The sequence below is a fragment of the Amblyomma mixtum genome, chromosome 10 (genome assembly GCF_055824585.1).
Source record: "Amblyomma mixtum isolate Tamu chromosome 10, ASM5582458v1, whole genome shotgun sequence".
Taxonomy (NCBI): domain Eukaryota; kingdom Metazoa; phylum Arthropoda; class Arachnida; order Ixodida; family Ixodidae; genus Amblyomma; species Amblyomma mixtum.
This window is the reverse complement of record NC_143021.1, coordinates 13559307-13584961: the sequence shown is the minus strand read 5'-3', so window position 1 is coordinate 13584961 and position 25655 is coordinate 13559307. Positions and strand designations below refer to the sequence as shown.

The following is a 25655-nucleotide window of genomic DNA, read 5'->3' as shown; positions in this document are numbered from 1 at the left end:
CTGCGAGTACCTCCTGTCAACTTGACGATTGCTTCCAGGCCTACCGTAATGGATCACCAGGAGAGGGCAATGTACTTTGTTGAGTCGGAGTGTGGGACTCAAAAGAACGGTGATCTGAAGTTAGGACACAAAGCGCGCAATTTCCGATGTCGGCTCTTGTGCGGAGAAACATCGCGGCGAGCAGGCGGACGCTATCTTCTCTAATTGCGCGACCATGTCGGGGGAGAAAGGCCCTCGTTCCAACCTCCGTGCGCCGAGCACCACGGTGGGCTGACAGGCATCTTCCCCAACCACCGCGAACCTCTAAGGACAAAGGACCACTTTCTGCCCTTTTCAAGATCTCGCGTTCCGGCCTTGCGGGCCGGGTGTCATCTGATGAAAAAAATTACGAGGAGCTTTAGCGGCTAAAGTGGTGAAAGGCGAAAGCCTGAGTGCTGCATTCTGCTCCGCGATTGTTCACTTCACATTATCTTGGTGCATTAATTAACTGCCAATTAATGACGCTTAATCTTTTCCTTTAGGAGTGGAACGCGGCAGCGTGTTGTAGCCAGGGGGTCCACGGAACGCCACCACCCGTTCGTCGCGATGCGTTGCCTTTTGAATGCAACGCTTTTTGAGGAAAGGAAATGGCGCTGTAATTCTCTGTCATCTCGGTGGACACCTGAACCGCACCGTACAGGAAGGGAGGAAGTGGGAGTGAAAGAAGAAAGAGAAAGAGGCGCCGTAATGAAGAAAATGAAAATTGTATTTGAGGAAAGGAAGTGGCGCAGTAACTGTCTCAGATATTTCGGTGGACACCCGTCAAAATTTGTGCGCAGTGACGTCACGACCATTCCGACCAGTCACGACAATATGAGCCAATAAAGGTTTTCGCCTTAAAACAGGTGTCGACAGTACGGGGGAACCGCCAGCTGGCCAGAGACCATCACCTGCTGCAGTCAACGGGACCTTGACGGCATTCCCTTCACTCTCAAGCTCAAACCCGTGGCAGGAGAGCGTCCACAAGTAAGATAAAGTGTGAGGTTGTGCACGAAAGTGAACGTTGAGACTAACCTCCTGGGCGAGGCCGCCCTCTACCTAGGTTCTTCAGGGAAATAAAGGCCTATGTAAGTCGGCTATGCGTGTGGCCGAGAGATTCTCCAATTGGCTCTTACGCTTGTAAAAAGTAAATGCACTAAGTCCTCCTTCGTCAATAATAACTCCTTCGCTCAGCGACACTCCTGTCCGGGTCGGAACGGGCGCCGTCTTGACAGTGGTTCTATCGAGCCGCGACCCCAAACCCCACGTACAACAATGCCTAAAATAACATCATGCGTTGAGTGAGGTAGCACTGCAGATTCATCCGATAACACTGTTCGACCCTGATACATCTTGGCCCTGCTCACTTCCACAGGACGCAAGAAGGCGCCGTTCAATGCATAAAAAGTCGCGCTTCGGTCCCACATGAGCAACACTTTGCAGTCCAACATGTTAAGACACAAACTCATAAGAGAAATAGTTGCACTTGTTTCCACTAGCGCCATAGTTGAAACACCATCTACAAACACATGAATCTTGTTTTTGAACATAATAACTGAAGGAGGGGTGTCTGAGAGCAGTAAATGGTGTCCAACGACCTCACCTCCATCTGTCGTAGGGACTAGGTTTCCAGCTGTGGCGATACAGAGCTGCGCCGTGGTGACGGTGAACGGCGGCGCGCATGAGAAACGGGCCGGGGGGAAGGGGTGGGGGGTAGGAGGGAAGTGATGCCGGATGTCGTCGGACTGGTAATAGTCACGCGATGGAGGCGGCTGTCGAAGTGGCGATCACTGGGTGCGACAGGATTTATGCGGCGTCCGTACCGTGAAGATGGGCGACTGCGACAGTATCCGTAATATGTCCCGGAACGCCGCATCGGTAGCGAACGGGAACGGGCCGAAGGCGAAGAAAACGCTCGCCCTGAAAGGGTTCGAAAATGTCAGGAGGCATAGAAGAAATGCATTCATACTCGAGCTGATCAACCATCCGAGGGGGGCGTCTAGAAAATCAGGGAGCTCGCGGACGACGGTCGTAGTCTATATCGGGACACACCGACGAAAGAGGGCCATCGAAATTCGATTGAGGGTAATCGGTCGAAGCGGCGACGTTAGGTGAATTATCGGAGGGAATCCCGGGCTGCGAAGTCGGTGTGGAGGTGGCCCTTTGTGAAAGATAGGGGTCACAGCAGACGGGTGGTGTATGACGGGCGTGGGGATGCAGTCGTAGAAGTGCACGAAAAATCGAATAATCGTGGCAAGGTCCAAACAAAAGTTATCTCCAACATTGGCTACGGTGGTGACATTCTGCAGCCGCCCAGACTTTGGTACTATGCGGTGTGTCTTCAGCGCTTCAGTAGTGCGGATGGGATGTAAGACATCAGAGACAGTCGCCAGGTCGTCTTTGGAGATAAGCAAATCACAAGCATCATCCGCAATGCCCTTCAAGAAATCACCGACCATATCTTCTTCAGGCATTCAGGAGTTGATGTTTTTGCACAGTCTGAGGACTTCCTTCGTATATGTAGTGCACGTCTCGCCTGGTAGCAGCGCCCTATGAGGCAGGGTTTGCTCTGCGCGCTTCTTCCGCGCAACGGAGTCGCCGAAACACTGCTTAAATTCGGTAACAAAGCGCTCCCACGTAGAGAGCGTGTCGTCATGATTTTCGTACCAGATTAAGGCGGTCATTGTTGGGAAGAATACCACGTTGGAAAGTTGAGCGGCGGATTCCCACCGGTTCTGTCGGCTCACCCGTTGGTAGTGGGTAAACTAATCGGCAACCTCCTTGCGCGCTGCGCCAGCAAAAGGCCGCGGCTCACGTTATGATTGATAAGGTCCGCTGGGAGTCGACGAAGGCCGGTCGGCAGCCGGGCTTAAAGGACCGTGAAGCGCTCAGCCAGGCTCATCCCCGTGCAGCGTGGTAACGGGCAGTGGTGTCCGGAGATGCGACGGCTCTGACAAAGCTCCAGTGGATGTGGCGGTGCCATGAAGGATGCTAGCTGGACAACACTAGTCCACCAAAACCAACATGCGCTTCTATGTCGTAGTTATTAACCTCGTACAAAGGCGGATACCCACGCAGAGGCATCAGCCAAGAAGTTGGGTGCACGGGGAGATTTTTCATGGATTTTTTTTTCCACGGACAAACAACAAAGGATTGCTGGGGATGCGAAAAGTAAACATAAAGCAAACATACTAAAAAGAAACGGGAAATGGATAACGAACACAGGAGGTCGACACTGTGTGATTTGTAGCCGACGGATTAAAAAAATAATAACAATAGGAATAACAAAAAAGGTGATAGTGATGATTAAAAAATGTTAGAAAGGAAATTTTGAATGGCGGCGATTCCGGCGCTTCCATGACACCGCCGCTCACGTTATGGCTCTTCATGCAGGTTTTCAACGTGGCTGTCTCGTTACAATGCGATCGTGATTGCCTTCTGCCCAGCATCAACGAATCCTCACCACCGGGCAATCTTCTAAGTAGTTTCGTGGAACCTTTCAACGCCGATGCCTTCTTCGTCACTGAAGCGTGTGGTGCCGCTGAATTTGGGCAATGTCCGCTGCCGGTCACCCAACATTGGACCGTCGACGAACATCATCTCCTGCTACAAAGGGGGCGTCACAGCAGTCTTCCTCTGGGGCGTGATTCCGGCGCTACCATGACACCGCCGCTCACGTTATGGCTCTTCATGCAGGTTGGTGGAATGCCTCCTTACGGCACCGATGTTTTGTACGTTTTGCCGGTTCCGCCCCATGTGATTTTTGCACAAGTGTGTTCACGCTCTTCTTTTATCGATAATGCAAAGTACTGTCGAAGACGACGCTATTTGTTAAAGCGTAGGGCTATGTTTATCATGCTGCTGCTGTTATTGTGCGGAGACGTTGGACTGAATCCAGGGCCTGATAACGACTCTCCTCTTCATCAGCTTCTAGATGGCCAGGCTGATATTGCCACCTAGCATTGCCAGGTGGCGCATAGCTGCTGACGACGAAGAAGTAGGGCTCGCGCCGTGTGGAGTCTGTCGCCGTGGCCTTGTCTGTCTTCGCACTTGTTATTAAAGCCCCCGTCGTCAACAAGTACGTTACAGTCTGGTGTAGGTGCGGGGTAACCGTGAGCCCATGCAAGAGACCCCTCCAGGAAGCCGTCGCGCCAGCCCTGTACCACTTCACACCCCGGTACATCGCTTCAGTCGGAGGATCCAGGGACTGCCTTCGGAGGTAGGACTAGTCGAGAGCGGCGCCATGGAGACAGCCACTCGTCCTCCTCTGCAAACTGCCGCTGCCGCGCCATCCCACTACACCTTGCAGACTCCGCGGATTCCCAAGACGTTCCGTGGGGAACTTTTTGAGGATGTGGAGGACTGGCTCCTTCATTTTGAGCGCGTAGCTGCGTTTAACCAATGGGACGACGCAGCCAAACTCCGGAACGTTTACTTCAGCCTCGAGGATGGCGCTCGCACCTGGTTTGAAAACCGAGAGGACGTTTTAATCACGTGGCATGAGTTCCGTCGTCGGGTGCTGGAGGCCTACACAAGCGTGGATCGTCGTGAACGGGCTGAGCGTGCACTACAATCTCGCATCCAGCTGCCGAACGAAAGTGTGCAGATGTACGTCGAGGACATGACGCGCCTCTTCAGAAGAGCTGACCCGGCCATGCCGGAAGAAAAGAAACTCCGGCATTTAATGCGTGGCGTCAAAGAGCAGCTTTTCGCAGGCCTCGTGCGCAGCCCACCATCGACCGTTGCTGCATTCCTTACAGAGGCCACAACGATGCAAAAGGTGCTGCAACAACGTTCTGCGACCTACGACCGGCCCGTGCATGCTGCTGCTGTCACCGCATCGTTTGCTACCTCCGGGAGCCACCCTGACGATCTGCGTGAACTGATTCGCACCATCGTGCGTGAAGAGGTCCTGAAATTTTGCATCCCTTCGCAGCCAGCGCTAGGTTCGATTTCTGCTCTTGTTCGCGAGGAGGTGCAACAGGCGTTCAGGGCTCTTGCTGTCGAAACACCTCCTCTACCAGGAGTCTGCCACCGCCCCACCTATGCTGAAATTGCGAGGCGCCCGGCTGCGGTTTCGCCGCCACCATTTCCGGTAACGCCTCCTGAGCCGCGGTCCTCAGTTCCACCAGTGCAGTATTTCGACGATCGCCGAGCGCCCTTGCGGAAGGCCGATGTCTGGCGCACACCTGATAACCGGCTACTCTGCTTTCACTGCGGAGAACCAGGACATCTCTACCGTAACTGCTCTTATCGGCGCCTCGGTCTGCAGGGCTTTCGAGCCGATTCGCCCAGACCCCGGCTTGGCCATCGGTCCCCTGCCATTGAAGACTTCCTAGCGGAACAGCCAATTTCAGCCAGCACGCCGCATCAGCCGCGCTCATCGTCTCCGAGGCGCTCTTCCCCGAACCCCCACAGCCCCTCGCGAGCAGCACAGGGTCGCTCGCCGAGCCCTCGCCGGGAAAACTGAGACCAGCGACCTTCGGGGGCGAGGTCGCTGGGAGTCGCTGCGCTGAAGACCTCCCGTCGCCGCCGCTACGTTCCGACCGTGAACAGATGGCACCGTCATCCGACCTAGACAGCCCCGTTTCTTTGGACATACCTGTTCTTCTCGACGGTCACAGAGTCAGTGCATTAGTGGACACCGGGGCCGACTATTCAACTATGAGTGATAAATAGGCGACTCTTCTGAAAAAAGTGCTTACTCCCCAAGCAGCACAAATTGATTGGTCCAAGAGTGGCAAAAGAGTGGCGGAAATTGGCATGAATATTGGTCCTACACTGGCATTTGAGCAATCCGAGACTTTTTCCAAGAATGGCCCTTTATTCATGCCAAGATTGTGCCTATACTCAGCCAGTCTAGCTACCAGCCTTGAGCCAACATTCAGCCAGTCTATCTACAAATAGCCAACGTTCGTGCCAAGACTATGCCCATGTTCAGCCAATCTATTAATTATGGCCTGACATTCGTCCCAATACTATGCCCATATTCAGCCAATCTATGAATAATGACCTGACATTCACGCCAATAGTATGCCCACATTCAGTCGATCTGTCAATAATGGCCCGAAATTCGCGCCAATAGTATGCCCACATTCCGCCAGTATCAATAATAGCCCCAGGTTCGCTCCGACATGTGCCCACTTTTCCACCCTTGATCCAACTTTTATAGGTGGCATATCAATTGCAAGAACAGTGGGAAATTGTATGCGATCGGGGGTCCCACCTAGTTTTGTACCATACCTCTTGCTGGCCAGCAACAACGCAGACATATAACGCTTGTTTTCCACCAGCCGGAGCTTGTATGTGTAACAATTTACATATAAGCAGTCAGCAGACATAGAAAATAGAAAGAACGGATTCAAAGAACGAAATTTATTGCATCTACGGTGCCAGTACATCGTGAAATGCACTGTGCCGGAGCCGCTGAATCGATGAGTCATATCGGCACTAATCGTTGCACTCCTCTTGTAAGAGAACTTTTGCAGTGCCTTGAAACAAATTCCTCGCCAAGCTCTTGCACGATGACCTGGCTGTACATCGCAGCTGCAAAGAGGTGCATGATGTGATCATGAGTGTAAGTACAACCATCACAGAAAAAAGACAAGAAATAAAATAACACATTGATCTTAGTGGCGCGCAGTGTGCGAGAAGGTACTCGTAACATATGTTGAAAGTATAATTTCTAAATGACTTTTAATATAAATCTCCACACTAAAAGCAAAATGTTGAATTGAATTTAACAATTTTTTCCCACCGTATTGCTAAGTTCTAATCCCAATTTGCCGTGTCACACCCTCAAATACATATTAAAAGTCACAAAAAGAGATAAATATAGTGTTTAATACAAATCAATCTATTTTTATATTTCCTATCAAAATTACATGTCTATTGCGAGCTGGTTGTTAGCCTTTTGTTCCAGCAAAGTATGGCACAGGTGGTAGCAGCTCCTCCCCATTGAACAGCTGCGAGCAATTTTTTTTTTCGCTATGAAATATAATATTCCATGCAAAGACGGCTTGCACAGTTTTGCGAAATGCGCTGAACGCAGGAGACCGAATACACTTTTTTAAAGTAAGCAGATTATCGATGCCGCTTGGCATGCATGTAACGGGGCAGACGGAAATCTTACTTGAAAACCATACGAAATCACTCTTCCGATAGTCCATGGGTGATTAATTCCGAGACAACATGGATAAAGTTCGCTGGGACCAGGAATTCCGCTTTTTCTCGTACGCCTGCAACTGGCCAAGACAAAGGCACCCGGCACGGGAATATTACACGCGGCCAGAAAACTGCTGCAGTGGAAGAATAAGCGCTTCTGGTACTCATCTTGCACAAAAGATAGACGACCAATGTCGTAATGAACGCAACATGAGTCGGGCCACACAACACTCCGCCACGGTGATTGAAGAGATAGTCAACGTTCGGTAAATCCATTTTATCAAAGCTGAAAAATAAAGTTCTCACCATTCTGTGCATGCCTTTGCGCTAGACATTTAGCTGTGAAAGTTGGCATTCAGAAGTTGGCGCCATGCTTTGTCGCTTTCTCTTTTCCTGCCGGAGAAAAAAAAGGTCGGCGCTGGTTCAAAGCGGCAATTACGCCAAGAACCATACTCATTTCCGAACACATTTCAATATAAAAGTATGGTGGTACTCACAAATAGAATCTTGCAGGCCAGGCTACTGAATTCCGTCATAATTGTCAAATCGTATCGGGTGTGGATTCTCGACAACGAACGGCGTCAGCTTGAGCGCGCATGCTTCGTCGGCACGCTGGTTGTGTGGCTTTTCGCCGCCTTGCTAGCTACAGGCGATACTCGTTGGGCGAGTGTTCGGGAAAGGAGGAGACGACGATGGGGCAGGTTTCTTATATTTTTCGGAGAATTTGCTGCAGCTAGGGAAACGGCAGCTGGAAAAGGGATAGAAGAAAATCTAGGGAGGGTGGATGAGCGGCGTTGCGCTTAGTTGGGCGCGAGGGGAAAACAGGTTAGAGAAGGTCAGTGTACCTAAAATCACAAAGAAAAAAAATAACTCCTAGCATGGTGAGGGCCAGCGCTCTTCCAACAAAGGGGCTCGGCCCGGCAAAAGGCGGCTGTATGGGACTTCAAAAAGGGGGTGGAGAGGGGGGGGTGAAATGAGTGAAAGAATTCCGGAATGTCCGGAGGATGCGCCATAGGCAGTTGAGCACGTGAAAAGCGGCAAGGAAACGACAATGCGGAGATGTTGGAAGTGTAAACGTGGAGCTTGGGCATGAATTTCGTCAAAACGGCCAAACATTAGCGTAATCTCTGCGGTCGTGTGCCTCTTTGGTTGAAGCTGAGAGAAATGTGTTACTATGAAAATACCGGAAATATAAAACAATAAAGAAAATTAGCGGGAACAATGCGTATTCTTTGAGTGTTTCATATATTATACTTGTGGCGGACAAAGTAGGATGACATACGTCCATGCAACACCATTCATCAATATAATCCAATGATTCGCTTCTAGAGCGACGATCGAATACCCCACATTTTATACACACCAGTGTAGGCAGGTCGGTCTAAGCCGTAGTCATGCGGCCCGCCCGTGCGTGTCTGCGCTAGCTCGAAATGACGCAGCGCGCTACTCAGCAATGCACCTGTTATGGCTCACTGGTATTAAGGATACGCGCAAAGAAAAGGCAAAAAAAAAAACTAGTGGAAATGCGACCGGGAAAAAGTTCCGATCTTTAATTTGATAAACGTGATAATTTAATGCAAAAACGTATGCTAGAGCCGTCGTTATAGAATACCCAAAAAGCACAGCAGAATAACGAAACAATTTGCGACATTAAAGAAACCTAGCCACCTTAGCTTCGCGGCTTCAGGAAGCAGAGCCGTTTGTTCGCTTATTTTTTTTTTAATTTAACATATATCTACATTTTCTTTCCCGTCTGCTGCTTCTTCACGCAGTAAATGTGCAGCAAGTTGTTCACGTCAACTGTTTATTTGCGATAAAACCAAAATCCCGTTTTACTCAGATCGTTTCTTCTCTCCAAATGCGCCACGCAATAATTTGTGACCTAGTTAAATTGTAGTACAGGAAAAAGCGATTTATTTGTTTTTTTCTAGGGTGAGCATCCTGTGGGTGAGGCATTGTGTTCCGGATTGTGTCATACGATGCAGCGTTTCGTGCAGCATAAACTGATCAGTTAAGTTGAGCCTATATCTTGAGACACGAATTTCAACCGGCAACCTATAATAGGGGGCTGTGGTATGCTAGGGATGCGAGAGATATGCGAGGCAGTACGTTAATTAGTGCGTTATTATACCATTCATCGAATCGAAATTTCATTTTCTTGATTGTGGCACCTCTTTCTTTCTTTCTTTTTTTCTTTGCATATCATAATTTCAAAAGACGCCGCTTTTCAAAATTCGTATACCTTCGTGAATGAATCTGACCTCTGCTCACTTTCGCGCGATCAATTACATCGCGCTTTTTATTGTAATTTCGCGTCAGAGTTCGACGCTAACGCTGTTGTTGGTCATAAAAATAAATAAATAAACAAGTCCGAATATTGAAAAAAAATGGATTGAGAGATATTAACCACAGATAATCACCGGGACATCCTTTGGTGTGTCGTGGAGCGGCACTGCCAATACAGGGAAAACAGCGGACAAGTAGGGCCATCGTTGCGGGTTAATGAGGCGGCATTGCCAATATGGGGACGACAGCGGACATTTAGGGCCATCGTTGGAGGTGTAACTAAGTGGCATTGCCAATATGGGGAAAACATCGGACAAGTAGGGCCATCGTTGGAGGTGTAACTAATGGCATTGCCAATATGGGGAAAACATCGGACAAGTAGGGCCAATGTTGGAAATAGCACATTGTGGCAGTGCCAATATGTGGACAATGAAGGCAACATTGGCCCTGTATAGGGCCACACATAGCCAACAGACTCCCAATATTGGGCCAACGGTTTGTGCTGCCTGGGTCCATGTTCTGTGGTGCATCTTCGTACAGCCGGTGGTCATCTCGTTACCCCAAAGGGCATTTGCACGGCTCGCGTTCAGATTCACGGATCTACGTTCGTCATCAGTTGTGTAGTTCTGTGCAATTGCTCCCGCGATCTCATTATCGGCATTGACTTTCTGCGGGAGTATGGTGCTGTTATCGACCTCCGGCAACGAATCATCACTTTTTCGACAAGTCAAGCCACCCACCTCGCCGACTCTTGCCACCGCAGTGCCGCCCTTCGTGTTTCTGCTGACAGTGTCACTTTGCCGCCACGGAGCAATGTTTTGGTTGAAGTCACCTGCAACGACTTGCATGACGCAGAAGCAGTCGCCGAGGCTAACTGTTCACTCCTGCTTAGTCAAGGCATCTGTGCCGCTCGCAGTCTACTGACGCTTCGTGGTGGGCGGTCTGCGGTCCTGGTCACTAATTTTTGTAATGAATACCGACACCTTTTTCAAGGAACCGCTATTGCTTCTGCCGAACCTGTTATCGATACTCCTGTTTGTTTTGCGTCCGCGGCAGCCGGCACTGACGAGCCCTCCCTTGAAAACGTCGACATAAACTGCCATCTGCCTCGGGAACAACGACTGGCTTTGGAGCAGCTGCTGAAGGAATACAAGCCGTGCTTCGCTTCTTGCTCGAAGGTTCGTCAAACACCCATCACGCAGCACCGCATCATCACCTATGACGACGCTCGCCCTATACGACAGCAGCCTTACCGTGTTTCTGCTAAAGAACGGGCAGTTATTCAAACCCAGGTTCAGGAAATGCTTGATGATGGCGTTGTTCAACCTTCCCAAAGCCCGTGGTCTTCGCCTGTCGTCCTCGTTAGGAAGAAGGACGGTACTCTCCGATTTTGTGTCGACTATCGCAAACTGAACAGTGTGACCAAAAAGGACGTCTACCCGTTGCCGCGTATTGACGATTCGCTGTATAGATTACGGCGCGCTAAGTACTTCTCATCCATTGACTTGAAGAGCGGCTATTGGCAAATTGAAGTAGATGAACGGGACCGCGAAAAAACCGCTTTTGTGACACCAGATGGCCTCTATGAATTCAAAGTGCTTCCTTTCGGTTTGTGCTCCGCCCCGGCTACGTTTCAAAGGATGATGGACACCGTCCTCACAGGCCTCAAGTGGCAAAGCTGTCTTGTCTACTTGGATGACGTCGTCGTTTTTTCGGAAACGTTTGATCAACATCTCCAGCGCCTGCGGGCTGTCCTCGACGCTCTCCGCTCGGCTGACCTTACCCTGAAGCCCCAGAAGTGTCATTTCGGTTACGAAGAGCTCAAATTTCTGGGCCACGTTGTGAGCGCTGAGGGAGTGCGGCCGGATCCCGAAGAGACTGCCGCCGTCGCGCGGTTTCCCGTTCCAACCGACAAGAAAGCTGTCCAGCGCTTCCTGGGTCTCTGTGCGTACTATCGGCGCTTTATTGCGGACTTTTCCACGATTGCCGAGCCGTTGACGCGTCTCACCAGGAATACCACCTCCTTTGTCTGGACCTCTGAGCAACAGACCGCTTTCTCTACGCTCCGCCAGCGGCTTCAAACACCTCCCGTTCTTGCGCATTTCGACGAAGATGCCGATACCGAGGTCCACACCGACGCCAGTAACATCGGTCTTGGCGCTGTCCTTGTTCAATACCAAGAGGGCCTTGAGAGGGTTATCGCCTATGCTAGCCGTACTCTCTCCCGCGCCGAGAGCAATTACTCCACGTCTGAAAAAGAATGTCTTGCGGTCGTGTGGGCCACTATGAAGTTTCGCCCTTATCTATACGGCCACCCATTCAAAGTCGTAACCGATCACCACTGTCTATGCTAGCTGGCAAATTTGCGAGACCCATCTGGACGCCTGGCACGCTGGAGCTTACGGCTCCAGGAATTTGACATCACTATTGTGTGCAAGTCCGGCCGCAGACACGAAGACGCCGACACACTGTCGCGTGCACCAGTTGATACTGGCGACGCAGCGCCCGATGACGACAGCGGCTTCCTTGGTACGCTCACCGCCTCCGACCTACTGACCCGGCAGAGGGCGGACTCGGAACTTCGCCCTCTCACTGACGCCCTTGAAGGTAGCGATACGGCTATACCTCGCCACTTCTCTCGACGTCTTGGCTCCTTCTGTTTGCGGCAAGGCCTCTTGTACAAGAAGAACTCGAGAGGCAACGATAGACCTTACCTTCTGGTCATTCCAGCTGATCTCCGAGCTGACGTTCTTTTCGCCTGCCACGATGAGCCCACATCTGGCCACTTGGGCTTTTCACGTACGCTCGCCAGAGTGCGGAACGTGTACTACTGGCCTGGACTTCCTGCTGATGTCAAACGCTACGTTAAAAGCTGCCGAGAATGCCCACGCCGGAAAACGCCACCACTTAAGCCGGCGGGTTTTCTCAAGCCCGTTATAGCCCCTCGCGCTCCGTTCGACCAGATCGGCATGGACCTCCTCGGCCCTTTCCCTTTGTCGCAGGCCGGCAATGAGTGGATCATAGTTGCTGCCGACTATTTGACTCGCTATGCCGAGACCAAGGCAATCCCTCGTGGCACTGCTTCCGAAGTCGCGGAGTTTTTCATGCACAACATCGTCTTGCGACACGGCGCCCCATCGCACGTCATTACAGACAGAGGGACGGCGTTTACAGCGGGGCTAATCGACCACATCTTTCGGCTGAGCTGCACAACGCACCGCAAGACCACGGCCTACCATCCGCAGAGCAATGGCTTGACCGAACGATTCAACAGCACCCTTTCGGACATGTTGTCCATGTACGTAGATGTCCAGCACAAAACTTGGGATGAGGTCCTGCCGTATGTCACCTTCGCCTATAACACCGCCCTGCAGGAAACTACGCGCTTTACACCGTTCCGCCTTGTGTACGGACGTGAAGTTCAGAGCATGCTTGATGCCATGCTCCCGTCCCCAGAGGATGACCAACTCGACCCAGACGCTCAACAATTTGCCCAACGTGCTGAAGAAGCCCGTGAGCTGGCCCGCGTGCACATCGGGCAACAGCAGAGCACCGATGCGCGCCGTTACAACCTTCGACACCGACAGGTTGACTACAAACCCGGTGACCAAGTCTGGGTATGGACTCCTGTCCGTCGCCAAGGCTTGTGCGAGAAACTGCTCTGCCGCTATTTTGGCCCTTACAGAGTGATCCGGCGTGTGAGTGACGTAAACTATGAAGTGGTTCCGGACGGTGTTGCGCAACCCCGACGCAGACAGCCCAGCTCTGACATCGTGCACGTTGTACGGCTTAAACCGTACTATACTCGGTGACGCAGACGTGTTGATGTCTTGGAACTCTTCAGTTGCGGAACTTTGCTCGTGTTTTGTTTATTTTTGTTACGTCGACAGCGCTCTTTTTTTTCCATAAGGGGGGAATAATACCACCTAGCATTGCCAGGTGGCGCATAGCTGCTGACGACGAAGAAGTAGGGCTCGCGCCGTGTGGAGTCTGTCGCCGTGGCCTTGTCTGTCTTCGCACTTGTTATTAAAGCCCCCGTCGTCAACAAGTACGTTACAATATTAACCAGAAATTGTTATCCATTGAGGAATACCAGGCGTAGAACAAGGCTGCCATGTAGACTCTTAACACGAGGTTGACAAAACTAAAAATGCAGATTGGCCATCTTGATGAACTGAAGAGCACTGTTGCGAAATGCCAGGAGAATAATCAATTGCAACATGCCGAGCTGCAGAGCCTGAGGGCCAAATTAGATCAGCTAGAGAACAGGAGTCGGCGTTGCAACTTGCTTTTCTTTGGCAGTAAAGATACAGATCAGCAAGAATCAAATGCAACAAGTGAAAATCATGTGAAAGAAGTCTGCAGGGAGCATATGGGAATTGAAGATCTAAAATTCGAAAAAGCCCACCGATTTGCCAAATTTAGCCCAAGTAAAAAGCGACCCATCATTGTAAAGTTTGCGACACATAAGGAAAAGTTAGCAGTCTTTGCAAAAGCAAAAACACTCAAGGTTACTTCTGTCAGTATATCTGATGATTACTGCGATAATGTACGAAAGAAACGAAAAATTCTGTGGGAATACGCGAAAGCACATTGCGATGAATCAGATAGTCCGGTCATCAGATATGATACTTTATGCCTGAAGGATGGAAAGTATGTATACGCTGAAAATCAAGAGAGTGTGAAGCGGGTCACGTGACTTAAAGCCGATAACTGTTGCTTGTCTTTTTTGGTAGTTAATTGCCGTAGCACTAAAAACACAAAAGATGAATTACTGGGTCTTGTTGAACTGACGAAGCCGTCCGTCGTTCTTGGATGTGAGTCATGGCTGCATGGTGATATTGCTGATAGTAAAGTGTTTCCAAGTAATTACTGCAGCTATAGGAAAGATCGCGACACGCATGGTGGGGGTGTTTTCATCCTGGTAGACGATACAGTTAATTCCCTGAAACTTGATATTGACGTTGAAACCAGTGAGGCTGTTTGGGTCAAAATACGTTTAGGAAATGGTAAATCTATCGCTGTGTGTTCATTTTACCGACCACCGGGAAGTGCATCCGACACCTTAAGCGACTTTTCGAAAGCTGTCGAATCAGTTAAGCATGACTACATGGCCATCGGAGGTGACTTTAATCTACCTGAAATTGATTGGTCCTATTTAGGCATGGCACCAAGTAGCGGTAATAAGGAGACTAAAGCAATGCTTAATATTTGCGCCTCTTTCGCTTTGACGCAAATCGTGACTCAACCAACTCGTGGGAACAACGTTCTAGATCTTTTCTTGACTAAAATTCCTGAGGCTGTGCACCCTCCTGTAATCTCGCCCGGGATCAGAGATCACAGTTCAGTCCTGTACGAAATAAAGCTGGATTACGTCAGAGTTAGTGATGGCGGGCGGCGTCGCATATATAGCTATGGTGAAGCATGTGTCAGTGATATCTGCGCTGCTCTCGAATCCTACTTTCATGTGTTTGAAACACTATCTGAAACGATGTCAGTTCACCAGTTGTGGAAAATTTTCAAAGAAAAAAATTCAGAGTTACCTGAAATGTACGTTCCTAGTTGGACCTTGACGTCACGACGAAGCAAAAGCAAGCCTTGGTTTAACAAAACTGTGCGCAGGTTCATATACAAAAAACAGGCTGCTTACAGGGCGTATAGAAGGAATCCTTCTATACAGAACAATGAAAAATTAAAATATACAACAAACGCAGCGAAGGTAGCCGTTAAACAAGGAAAATACTTATTTTCTTCTCTTTTCATTTGCGCATAAAAGAGCGCCCTAAAGAATTTTGGCAGTTCATGAAAAGAAACGGCAAGGATCAAGTATCGATTCCATCTCTTGTACATGAAGGTTCCATTATCGACGAGAGTATCGATAAAGCAGGGTGCTTCAATGGGGTTTTTTCTTCTGTATTCTCTGCTCCTTCGAACACCTCTCACGTTGAACTCAATTTTGGTCGAGTTAATTCTGATCACATGCTTTGTGTCGAGTTTAATCAAAGAGGAATTGAGTCGATACTCAAAGGGCTGAATGCTGCGAGTGCTCCTGGTCCTGACGATCTACCAACTGCTCTTTTCCGTGCATATGCGTGCATATAACACCAATCTAGAAGCGGGCAATATAATCCCACCCCTGTCTTTTCATGGCATTGGGAGGCGTCAGTAGCAACCGTGATGGTAACAGGTAGGCTTTGTAAATCGTCTTCTAATAATCCAGTTGAAATGCTGGATAGTAAAGGCTCAGCATTCTGCGGGGAAATAGTCATCATACACAAGTTTCACGGAAGATGTACTGTTCTGTGTAGGAAGTATGTTAGACAAGAGTACATTTTTTGGCTTTTTTTTTGTCGTCGTCGTCACGTGTGTAACAATATTTTGAAAGATCACTGGAATGTATTCTGCTTACATGTACCGACTGTTGAGAACTGATCAACAGAAAAATATACCCGCAATAAGGAAAATCTTGTAAAAAAGCTTATTCATGACATTGTGTATTTCGAACCTTTCCCTGTGGCAAAGCTACCCGTCCGCTGTGAGAGATAGCGTTGTCCACGGCTCAGGAAGAACTTCAGCCAACTGTGGCTGCTTAGGTTGCACTGGCATCCCGCAATATGCGGGAATGTTTATGAGTTGTCATCGTGTAGATTCCTGCGGCGAACCACGATCTACGTCCCTTTGGCTCATGCTCACTAGCGAAACGCGTAATTTTGCCGCAACGCCACGGCGGCGGCTGCGGTGTACAGGGTAAATTTTGAGTTTAAATGCATAATGGATATTAGTATTAGAGTCTTCTCAGTGTATCCAGGAAGGAATAAGCACATAGTTGACACATTCACTTAGGCTGGAAACATAAAGTGCTGAGAAAGGGTTGAACGGGCACTCAGTAAACTCGCTGCTTACAAATACGAACAAAACTTGGTGCTCATGAGCTCGCAATTGAAAATTTTCGCATAACACACCATGGTTTGCAAAGTCGGAAAGAGGAAATGGCTAGAAACCGATTTACAACACTACTCCTTCTTTTAACTTTCTGTAACCTACATTCCACTCCCCCTTTTCTCAACTTATGCCTCAAGGCAGACTTCACGAATAAAAAAAAAAAAAAAAAACACCGAAGGAGCAACTTCAGCCAAGTATAAGAACAGTCAGGAGCAAGAAAACGGAACCATAGCTAGGGTGAAAGACGACTTCCTTTCAGATAACGCCGACTTTCCCACAGGCTGCAATCTCTCAGTCGGAAGGGCAATATTTCACACACAAAAAAAACACTCCTCGAGAGATAGGCTGCCGGCTTAAAACCAAGGACGCGTCGGAGGGATCTCAGTCGGCTCCTTTCTACGGACAGAGTGAGAACATCTGGCAGAAAGGACGGAAGAAATGAGAGCCTTGACCTTTGCCACTGGACTGATCTTGCTGTCAGTATTTTCCATGGGTGAGTTCACTGATTGCTTGAAATCTTGAAAGAATCGACCCTAACTACACGAAAGGACCTATGTTTGTGGAAATTCTTGTCAAGAGCTATGCTCTGCCAAATGCCATGGCATTTCCATGGCGGAAATGCCGTGGAAAGTCATTTCCGCGCTGGGAGGCCAGGCGAAAGGATTGTGACTTACCAGCTGGGCTGAGTCACTGGATCCGGTGTCGTGATGAACGCTGCGGAGACGCGGCTGTGGGCACTGCGTTGAGAACTGGAGGTCGACCCCGCGTGCTGCTGCGCTATGAAACTGGGGATGGTTAAAACCTCCCCCTCTCGCGTTAAAACCTTTAGCCACATCACAACATTTTCGCGTAACACCGCCTTATGCCATATTTCACCTCTGTTCCTAATTATCTTTTGTTTTTGGTGATAAAATGGCAGGTAAGCCTTTTCCGCCCTAAATTGCTCTTGATGCTGTTTTCCTTCCTATAAAAGGGGATGTATTACTGCCTTTTCGTGTGGTTGAATCAGTGCTGCTTTCTTTTTTTTTCTTAATGTTGATCGAACCGTTGCGTGTTATTAATAGACGGCACTTTCTGGAATCATACCCAAATGCCACCGCTGGGAAAAAAAATCCGACAAAAAGTAGTACTGGCAGAAATTTTCTCCTTGGTACTGACTGGTATCAGCGATTGCAAGAATGCTTCAAACCCCATGCAAAGCGCGCTAATTGCACTGTAGCGCACTCATCGATTTCACCTCATTATAATGCTGTAACACTATGAGCCGAACAATTAATATAGTTCTTATCTGTTCTCAAACATGAGCACTAAGCGAGAGCAAAGTGTTGGTTTGGTACATGAGCGACTACTATACTCCGTCTCACAAGATGTTTGCAGCACTACGAAAGGTACAGCTCTCTCGTCCAATCAGGATGGCGCGCACTTCATTAATGTGTTCCTACGCGCCTGTGGCTCGATCCACCTGATGTCCAGGTGGCTTCTTTCTACCTCTAGCAGGTGGCGCGTGATGTCTTTTATTCTTTTTTTGGTTTGTTTTTGGACAGGCGGACGCCCGTTCCAAAGGGACTATACTCCGTTTCATACATAGCTGTCAACGCTGCCAAAGCTACAAATGTAGTCCGCTGCAAAAAACAAGCAAAATGTATCTCTCCGCCTCGCGTCGTCGCTGAGTGGTACGAAGCGCGCTCCTGTGTGTTCATTTTACAAAGGGCCTAGGTTCGACTCCCGGCTCGGGTGGTTTTTTTATTATTTTTTTTATTTTTCTTAAAAGATTCATTAGGTAGAAACTCGAAACTGTCAAACTCTAATACCTACTTTGAAAAACACAGCGCTGTTTACTTGTCTCGAAGGGAAAAGGCAGTGTAATGTACGGCATACATACGATGTAACTTGAGTCGGATGGCGTTGACTGCAAAGCTGTCATATTTAACACTGCGAGAGATAGATATGGTCACCTTGCTAGGTCGTTTTTGCGGTGATCTTATTCCAGTAGCGAGACCTTCCTTCTTGAACCTCGCAACTGTCCGAGGGCTCACCCCGGTCATCTCGCCCACTGTTCCGAGAACTTCACGCACATTCTTCTCCGGGAAGCGCTTCGTTACGCTAGAGTAAACGTTGACAATAACCTGCTTGGAGTCTTTCGAAATTTTCTGAGACTTCAGCTTGGAGAACAGGCGAGCAGGAGATGTTTTTGAAGCCGCAGTGGGCGAAGAAAACAAGCGAGTAGGCGATAGCGGTGCCATTTTCGCATACTCGTAAACCGAAAGACGAAAGCAGACGACATCGCCGGCCGGCCTAGCTGCGAAAACCTGCCCGTGTCTGTGTCTTCTTCCTTCGTGTTTTCGTCCCGTTCCTTGCGCTGTTATTTCATCACTGATAAAGGAGGAGCCGAAAAAAACCCAGAAAACTAAGGCACTCTGTTTTGAAGAACATTAAAGAAAAATCAATCTTTTTGCAAAATAAAACACCATTATCATTATACTGCAATATCAACCAACATTTACTTTAATTTTGAGTTCATTACTCTTTTCACTTTCGACGCACTACATTACGATGCGGACGAGGAGCGCGAACAGGCGCCGCAGCCTTGGCTGCGTTGACAGCTATGTATGAAACGGAGTATAGCCCCACTTTTTTTTTTTTGCCGCAACCTGTTCTCATCAGTTCCTCTGTTGTCGCGTCGCAGTAAATTTCAGTAATCGTGTCATGTGCATATAAATTTATTTACTCCAGCGTGCCGAGGCAGCCGAGTGTCGATGGTGGCGAAATGCAAAACAAGCCCATGTGCTGCGCGAGAGGCAACGCACGTTAAACGGGCTCGATCATCGCAAAACAAGCCCATGTGCTGCGCGAGAGGCAACGCACGTTAAACGGGCTCGATCATCTCACCCACGTTTCGTCGGTGAAGAAAATATGCCTACCCTGGCGTCGCAGCTCCGCTATCTGGCGCAGGTACCGGCGGCGACACTGCACAATGTGCGTCGCTTCGATTAACATCGCATTCCGAGAGCGCTTCTTGTATCGGAAGCCAAGTTTCTTCAACATCATCTGCATTGTCGCTGCGGACACGGTCGGTAGCGTTTCGTCCTCTTCGAAATGCGCAACCACCTTCGCGATAGTTGGAATTTCCCCTCTCTGGAAAAAGGTGTGTACCACCCTTCGCAACACGCTCAGGTCAAAATCGTCCAGCTTCTTCGTCCGCTCGCGGCCTCTTCCGCCAGAACGCTTCTTCGGTGACAACACTCGGCCCGCGTTCAACGTCTCCGTTGTCCACTTGTAAAGCGTTCGCTCGCTCACCTGCGTGAGTTTTGCCGTCCTCTTGTTGAGCGCATTTGTACTCCAACTGCCCCCGCACTCGACGCGAAGCGCTTCAAGAACATTTAAAGCCACCTGCTTCGCCTGCTTGGGGAAACAGCGCACTGTCGGTGTAGAGCACACAGGAGACACAACAGACTCGACCGACGCCATGTTTGAAAGTGGCGACGCATCACTACTTCGCAGCAGGCCTGCGCTGAGCTGTGTCCGTACGGGCTTTGTCTGGTAATTTCACCAGTGATTGAAACACTCCCTACCATTTAAATATACCTGTCCAAGTCATGTTTTTAGTTGCAATGCTTATTGTTTTGATTAATAGTCATACACTCCTCATATATTCGAGGGACTATTTTCTGCGTTTCTGCAGCCCTGATTGGACGAGAGAGCTCTACCTTCCGTAGTGCTGCAAACATCTTGTGAGACGAAGTATAGTTTGTTTCACTTTCAAAGACGTCAGTGATTTTCCGTAACACCTATTTATGCCTCTTCGCCGGTTTTCACATTGTTACCGGTAAGATCTTCATACTAAGCACCTGAAAACATGACATTCGACAGAGGTCTGTCTGGTTGGTAAAGCAAGCTTAGTTTAACTAACAACGAGAACGCCATCCAAGTAAAGATAACACGACGTTTCGTAACCTACTCGCTTCCTTCATCAGGAGCGACGACGGGTGAGTTGCAAACGGTCTTCTTAAGCCCACGCAGGGTCAACCGCCGCGCCAGTGAACGTAAACTTTGTGTATAGGTTGAGGAAAGATTCCCGAGGCCACAAAAAACATTCCCCCGCATCTGCTGAATGTACCATGACCCCAGTGGGGGCCTCCTGCGCTGTAGTGGTTCGGCCTCTATCACAATGGCTCCGCCAAAGTCAATCCTGTGGTCACATGTCTCCGAGTATAGAAAAAAAATTATTGCGCAACGTACGGTCACATGCTTCTAAATCTGCGTTCTTCTATGTCTGGCCTGGACAACTGCGTGCATATTCCAGTGAGTGCATATTTCTGTGTCACCATATTATATATATGTACATCTGTTCTATTACCCCTCGCCTGGTCTTTAAGGCGATAAAAAGAAATTAACGAACCTAAGGAGTAGAAGAGTGCGTAAACTTGAATACTGAATATACAATCTTAAGTTATTACTTAATATATGCATAATGCTGTGCACACAAACAATGCATACGATATCAAACAATGCATACAATTTGCGCAGCATATATTCGTGCGGAACAGTAAAGCTGAATAGGGAAGTTATAAAATAAATTTTGATTCGATGAATAACTGAACTCCGCAGGAACATTATCACTTATGTGCAGAAAAATTTGCAGACAGTAGGACCCATAGCGATGCTATATCCACATCGAAATCTCTATTTTGACTATGGGTCTAAACACATGTCCCTGATTACCCGGGCAACACCTCTTTTTGGAGGAAAAACGTGGCAGGTGAAAAGAAATACTGACATAAGTCTGTTAGGGTACGAAATCTTGCGTATCATGTTAACAGGATTACTGGGCCTCGAGGCTTGCGGCAGTCGGTAGTGAATGTTTAACCCACAGACAGCTTGAAGGAAAGAAAAGGACACAGAAAAGAGGGAAGATAATGACACCGTGTGCTCTCCGTCGTATTTTTCTCCGCTATTTCTTGCTGTTATTTGGTTTAATTGCACATTTTAAAATACATCGTTAACAAAGCGCCTCTTTGAGAAATTTTTTTTGCCTTCCGATCCTGCAAAAGCGGTAAGCATATTGTACTGAATGCCTTCACACGAGATCAATATATAGTCTATTCTCATCTATTAACTCTCTACGGCGCCACAGCGATGGCCTGGTGGTCTGAGCATCCGTCTCGCATGCGTAAGGTGCGTGGTTCGATTCTCAGTCCAGCCGGGTACCGACCTGTGACAGAATGGGTGCAAGCTTTACCCTGCCTGGTGTTCGGCTTCTTTAGGGTGAAATGCTTGGGAAATGGGTCTTTGACCGCACCTTGAATAGAAGAAGATACCTTGTCTCATCCCGCTCTTTGGCCACAGATACCCTTGCGCCATAAAAAATGCATCATCATGAACTTTTTCCACGGCAATATTCCTATCTCTTCCTGAAGACTTGAATAAAAGGGAAGGTATTGTCTTTCTATTCACAGTTGCGGAAAGTCGGTGCAAAATTTCTCACTTTTATTTACATTACGTTGCAGACATTGAAATAGATCCTAGACGAAGGAACAAAAAGCCGTATTCGATAACACAGCAAATAATATTGTAGAAAATTAATTAAAACATTAATAATCGCAAGAAACTTTGTATATGCAGTTCAGGCAATGGAATTGAAGCTGTTTGGTACTTAAAAGAGAAATTCAATCGATGTATTTATTGTGCACGGAAAAATAAGTATTTAAAAGCATTGACTCTATAACTGTACGGTGGAAATGATTGTGCATAATAAATGAATCAGAGCTCAAAGAGAATATATAGTTCTAAGAAGAGGCGCTTCAATTTTAAAATTTACCTTCGTGCTTACCGTGTTTGTACGCTAAAGTGTCAGCGAAACGATGATTGTTAAAGGTGAATCGAACAATTTTCGCTGTATCATTTCCAGCGCCTCGCTTTTAATTTTTGTGCAACGGCCCTAGGCAGTGTACTCGTACTCGAGCTTATGACTGTGATGGTCCTGTGGTCTAAGAGTTTTGCCCTAGCAGGGCAGCTTCAATTTATTCCTATTGAAGGCAGGAAAGTATAAAGAAGGAAATTTTCTGAAAGTACGACGTACAGTTTTGGTCGAAAGTCCTAAGGCCGCAGCTATCACCTGCAGCGCAATGAATGTCCTTAGAATACTCTGTGTAGCGGATCATTCAAAACACAGGTGAAGCAGGAAGCTCATCTACATTCAGAAGAAACCTGCTGGCATTTCAAGGTCGTTTGGTCTTTAATAGCGCCCTAATGGCTGTATTATGGCTGAAGCTGAAAGCCTTTGGCCTTATGACCTTTGACCAAGACTGTACATTCCATTGATATATACTTATTGAAGCTATGATTATTTGCCACAGTAACGCCTCAATATTTATTCGCTAACTTGGTCTACCGAGAGATATGGACGGTTATATAGATATGATAGACTATTTCTTGTATTGGTCACTTGCATGAAGACTGTTTTGTCATGGTTAAATTTCATCTCCCATCGACTGTACCAGACTGGGATGGTCTGAAGGTTAGAGTGACAAATGACATGGTATTGGCAGGACTTGGGGCCGGATTCGCGTATGGTGGCTTTCAGAACACGTAAGCTTCGGCTGCTGAGATTGGCCGGAGCGCCGAATGTCGTCATAGAGCCGGCCCACTGGCCAATCAAGTCAGCCGAATACAACTGGTAGGGAAAGCCATCCACTCCAGAATCCGGCCTTCTATTTGATTAAACCAAACATAATCATCGGCAAAGAGCGTATTTTCTCTCATTGACCAATTACATCAGAAATGTCTTTTATGAAGACCAAAAAGAGCAAGTTTCCCAGTACACTTCCTTGTGGTACGCTAGAAGTACTTGAGAGGTTGCTTGAACATTTGAAATTAATGCTAACGCACTGAACGCTGTTTGAAATGCAAACAGAAACCCAGCTTATTCTTAAAAGAGAGGTGCCCTCAATATTTACGCTCAGATAAAAGTTGGACACTTGAAATAATGTCAGACGTTTTCCTGATATCCTGAAAAACAGTGGTAATCTGCCCAGGTCTGTTCAGAAAAGGAGAAAAACTATGTACTGCAGATATTTACTTGAGTTACCCTCTAAAATCTCTTCTTAAATTCATGTTGAAATGGAGATAGAATGTCTCTGTCACAGAAGCAGATAGTTATACAGGGTGTTTCGCGAAACTTGAACCAATGAATTAAAAGAGCGGTAAACCGCCGCCCGCTGAAACCAACGATAACATGTTTGCCAGCATATGGCGCTCCTCAGAATATTTTTTTATATTCCGCTTATCTAGTTAATTAGCTAAGATGAATTATGCAAATTTTCAAATATTCATTTTAGTGCCAAGAGCGTTACGTTAGGTTGTAGAGCAGGTTTACAAACAATCGATCTAGTTTTTTCTAGCATCGTATCTCCTACGGGGTCCTTTTTCCCGGCATCTAAAGAAAGCCCGCGAAATATGCAAAAATACCATGTGACTGCGCTCGTGCGCAACCATATCGCAGCGCTCCCAACGGCGTTTCGATCAAACGGAGCGTACCGGCATACCGTGGCGAAGTGAACGGCCGTCGCTCTTATCAGCCGCACGAGCGCAGTCACATGGTATTTTTTTCATATTTCGCGGGCTTTCTTTAGATGCCGGAAAAAAGGACCCCGTAGGAGATACGATGCTCTCCTACGTATCTCGTCGGCGCGATTGTTTCATCGCGTTTGCATTGCCTTTGGTGCTGTACGCCAGGACGGCGACCAATTGATTGACAGCTACTTGAAGAGCAGCCTCGCCCTCCGGTCAAGGTTTCTAATTAATTTATTTATTTCATTACCCTCAGGGCTTGCAATGATTCACCGCAGCCGAAGGTCTGGCCCGCTGTTGTTTCGTTGTGTTGTTAGTGGCAACCTCTTCTTTTGTCGACGCGGCCATCTCAGTTATATTTTTTGTTTACTTACTTATTTAATTGTATATTCAAGAGTTCCTTAAGGGCCAAGCAGGGCATTACATAGTGAGAGACTCAATAAAAAAAAGTATCATAGGGAACAATAAACCGGAATAAAGGTGCACAGCATTTTTTGCGAAAAATGAAATAAAACAAGCTAGACCTAAACAAGCTAACAAATTTCAAAATATTACATACAATACAGCAGCAAACGATATTATGGTGGGCAGTGAGCAACGAGAAGGAAAATAGCACAATGGAATCACAAAACATTACGAAGTGTTATCTGTGTAAATAAAGGTTTGTAATACCGACTGAAAATGCGGCAAGTTCATAAATGACACGATGCTGAACAGCAGAAAACACCGCTCCTTCATGGCCAGGATGAAAGGTGATTTTTGGTACTTTTTTTGTGGGCGCAAGTACGGACAGACTTCACGAGCATGATCTAGGCGAGACGAAACGTTGCGGAGAGGTCTGCTATTGAATTGATAAAAGGGAAGGTTAGTACGACACTAGGTAAAAGAGAATAATATACTAGCTTGTTTTTTTCGCGGTGCTAGTGTTTGAAGCCCTGGAATATTATTTATGCTTTGTTGTTGAACGACTCGAGAATACTAGTAAGATTATCCTGGTGAGGGTGCCATATCAGTGAATAAGGGTGCCATAAAGCGAAGTTCTGATAAGAGTTGTGTACGCTGCATGTCTGGTATCGCTGTTAGCAAGAAGCAGGTGCTGTTGACGACCAAGTTTTGTGAACCCTTTGCGAAAATGGGCGGTGAAGGCCTACCAGGCCCTCCTGCGGTTCTTAAAGAGTGTCGGGCCTGCTCGACAGGTTGTCACTTTGCTTAAGCCTTTTCGCCTTGTACTTTTTATTATCTCTCCCTTTCCTGCCTCACCTTTATATCCCCTCATCCCTTTCCCCCAGTGCAGGATACCGAACTGGTTACATCTACTGGTTCACCTCTTCGCCTTTCCTCCTTGTCTTGCTGCTTGTTAGTTATGTGTTCTATGTGCGTGTCCCAGGTTAGACTTGGGTGCAGATGAGTACATACGTGCTAAAAACTGTTTAGTCGTGTAGTTATTGATTGTGTAGAGGCTGAGAGGCGCTGGGACTGTGATTGAAAATATTCAATATTTAGTTTCGTCGACATTAATCTGCATCTGCTATATGCGGCACCATTCTGTTTATTTAGCTAAATCAGATTGAAGAATACGAAATTCGCTTCCGGTAACGATTTCCTTGCAAATTTCGAAATAATATGCAAAAAAGACTTATTGGTAAAAATGCTACGTCATTTATAGAAACAAAAAA

At 47.7% G+C, this 25655-nt stretch overlaps 1 protein-coding gene across 1 annotated transcript in view; it reads left to right on the top strand.

Annotated features, from left to right (window-relative positions):
- The first annotated feature begins 214 nt into the window (after nt 1–214).
- Nucleotides 215–25655, top strand: part of LOC149325170 (uncharacterized) — a 49121-nt gene continuing 23680 nt past the window's right edge. Inside the window, exons 1-3 of the mRNA XM_089563317.1 lie at nt 215–248; nt 885–1005; nt 16775–16903. Coding sequence (XP_089419443.1) covers nt 215–248; nt 885–1005; nt 16775–16903 — 284 coding nt within the window. The remainder of the gene's footprint in view (nt 249–884; nt 1006–16774; nt 16904–25655) is intronic.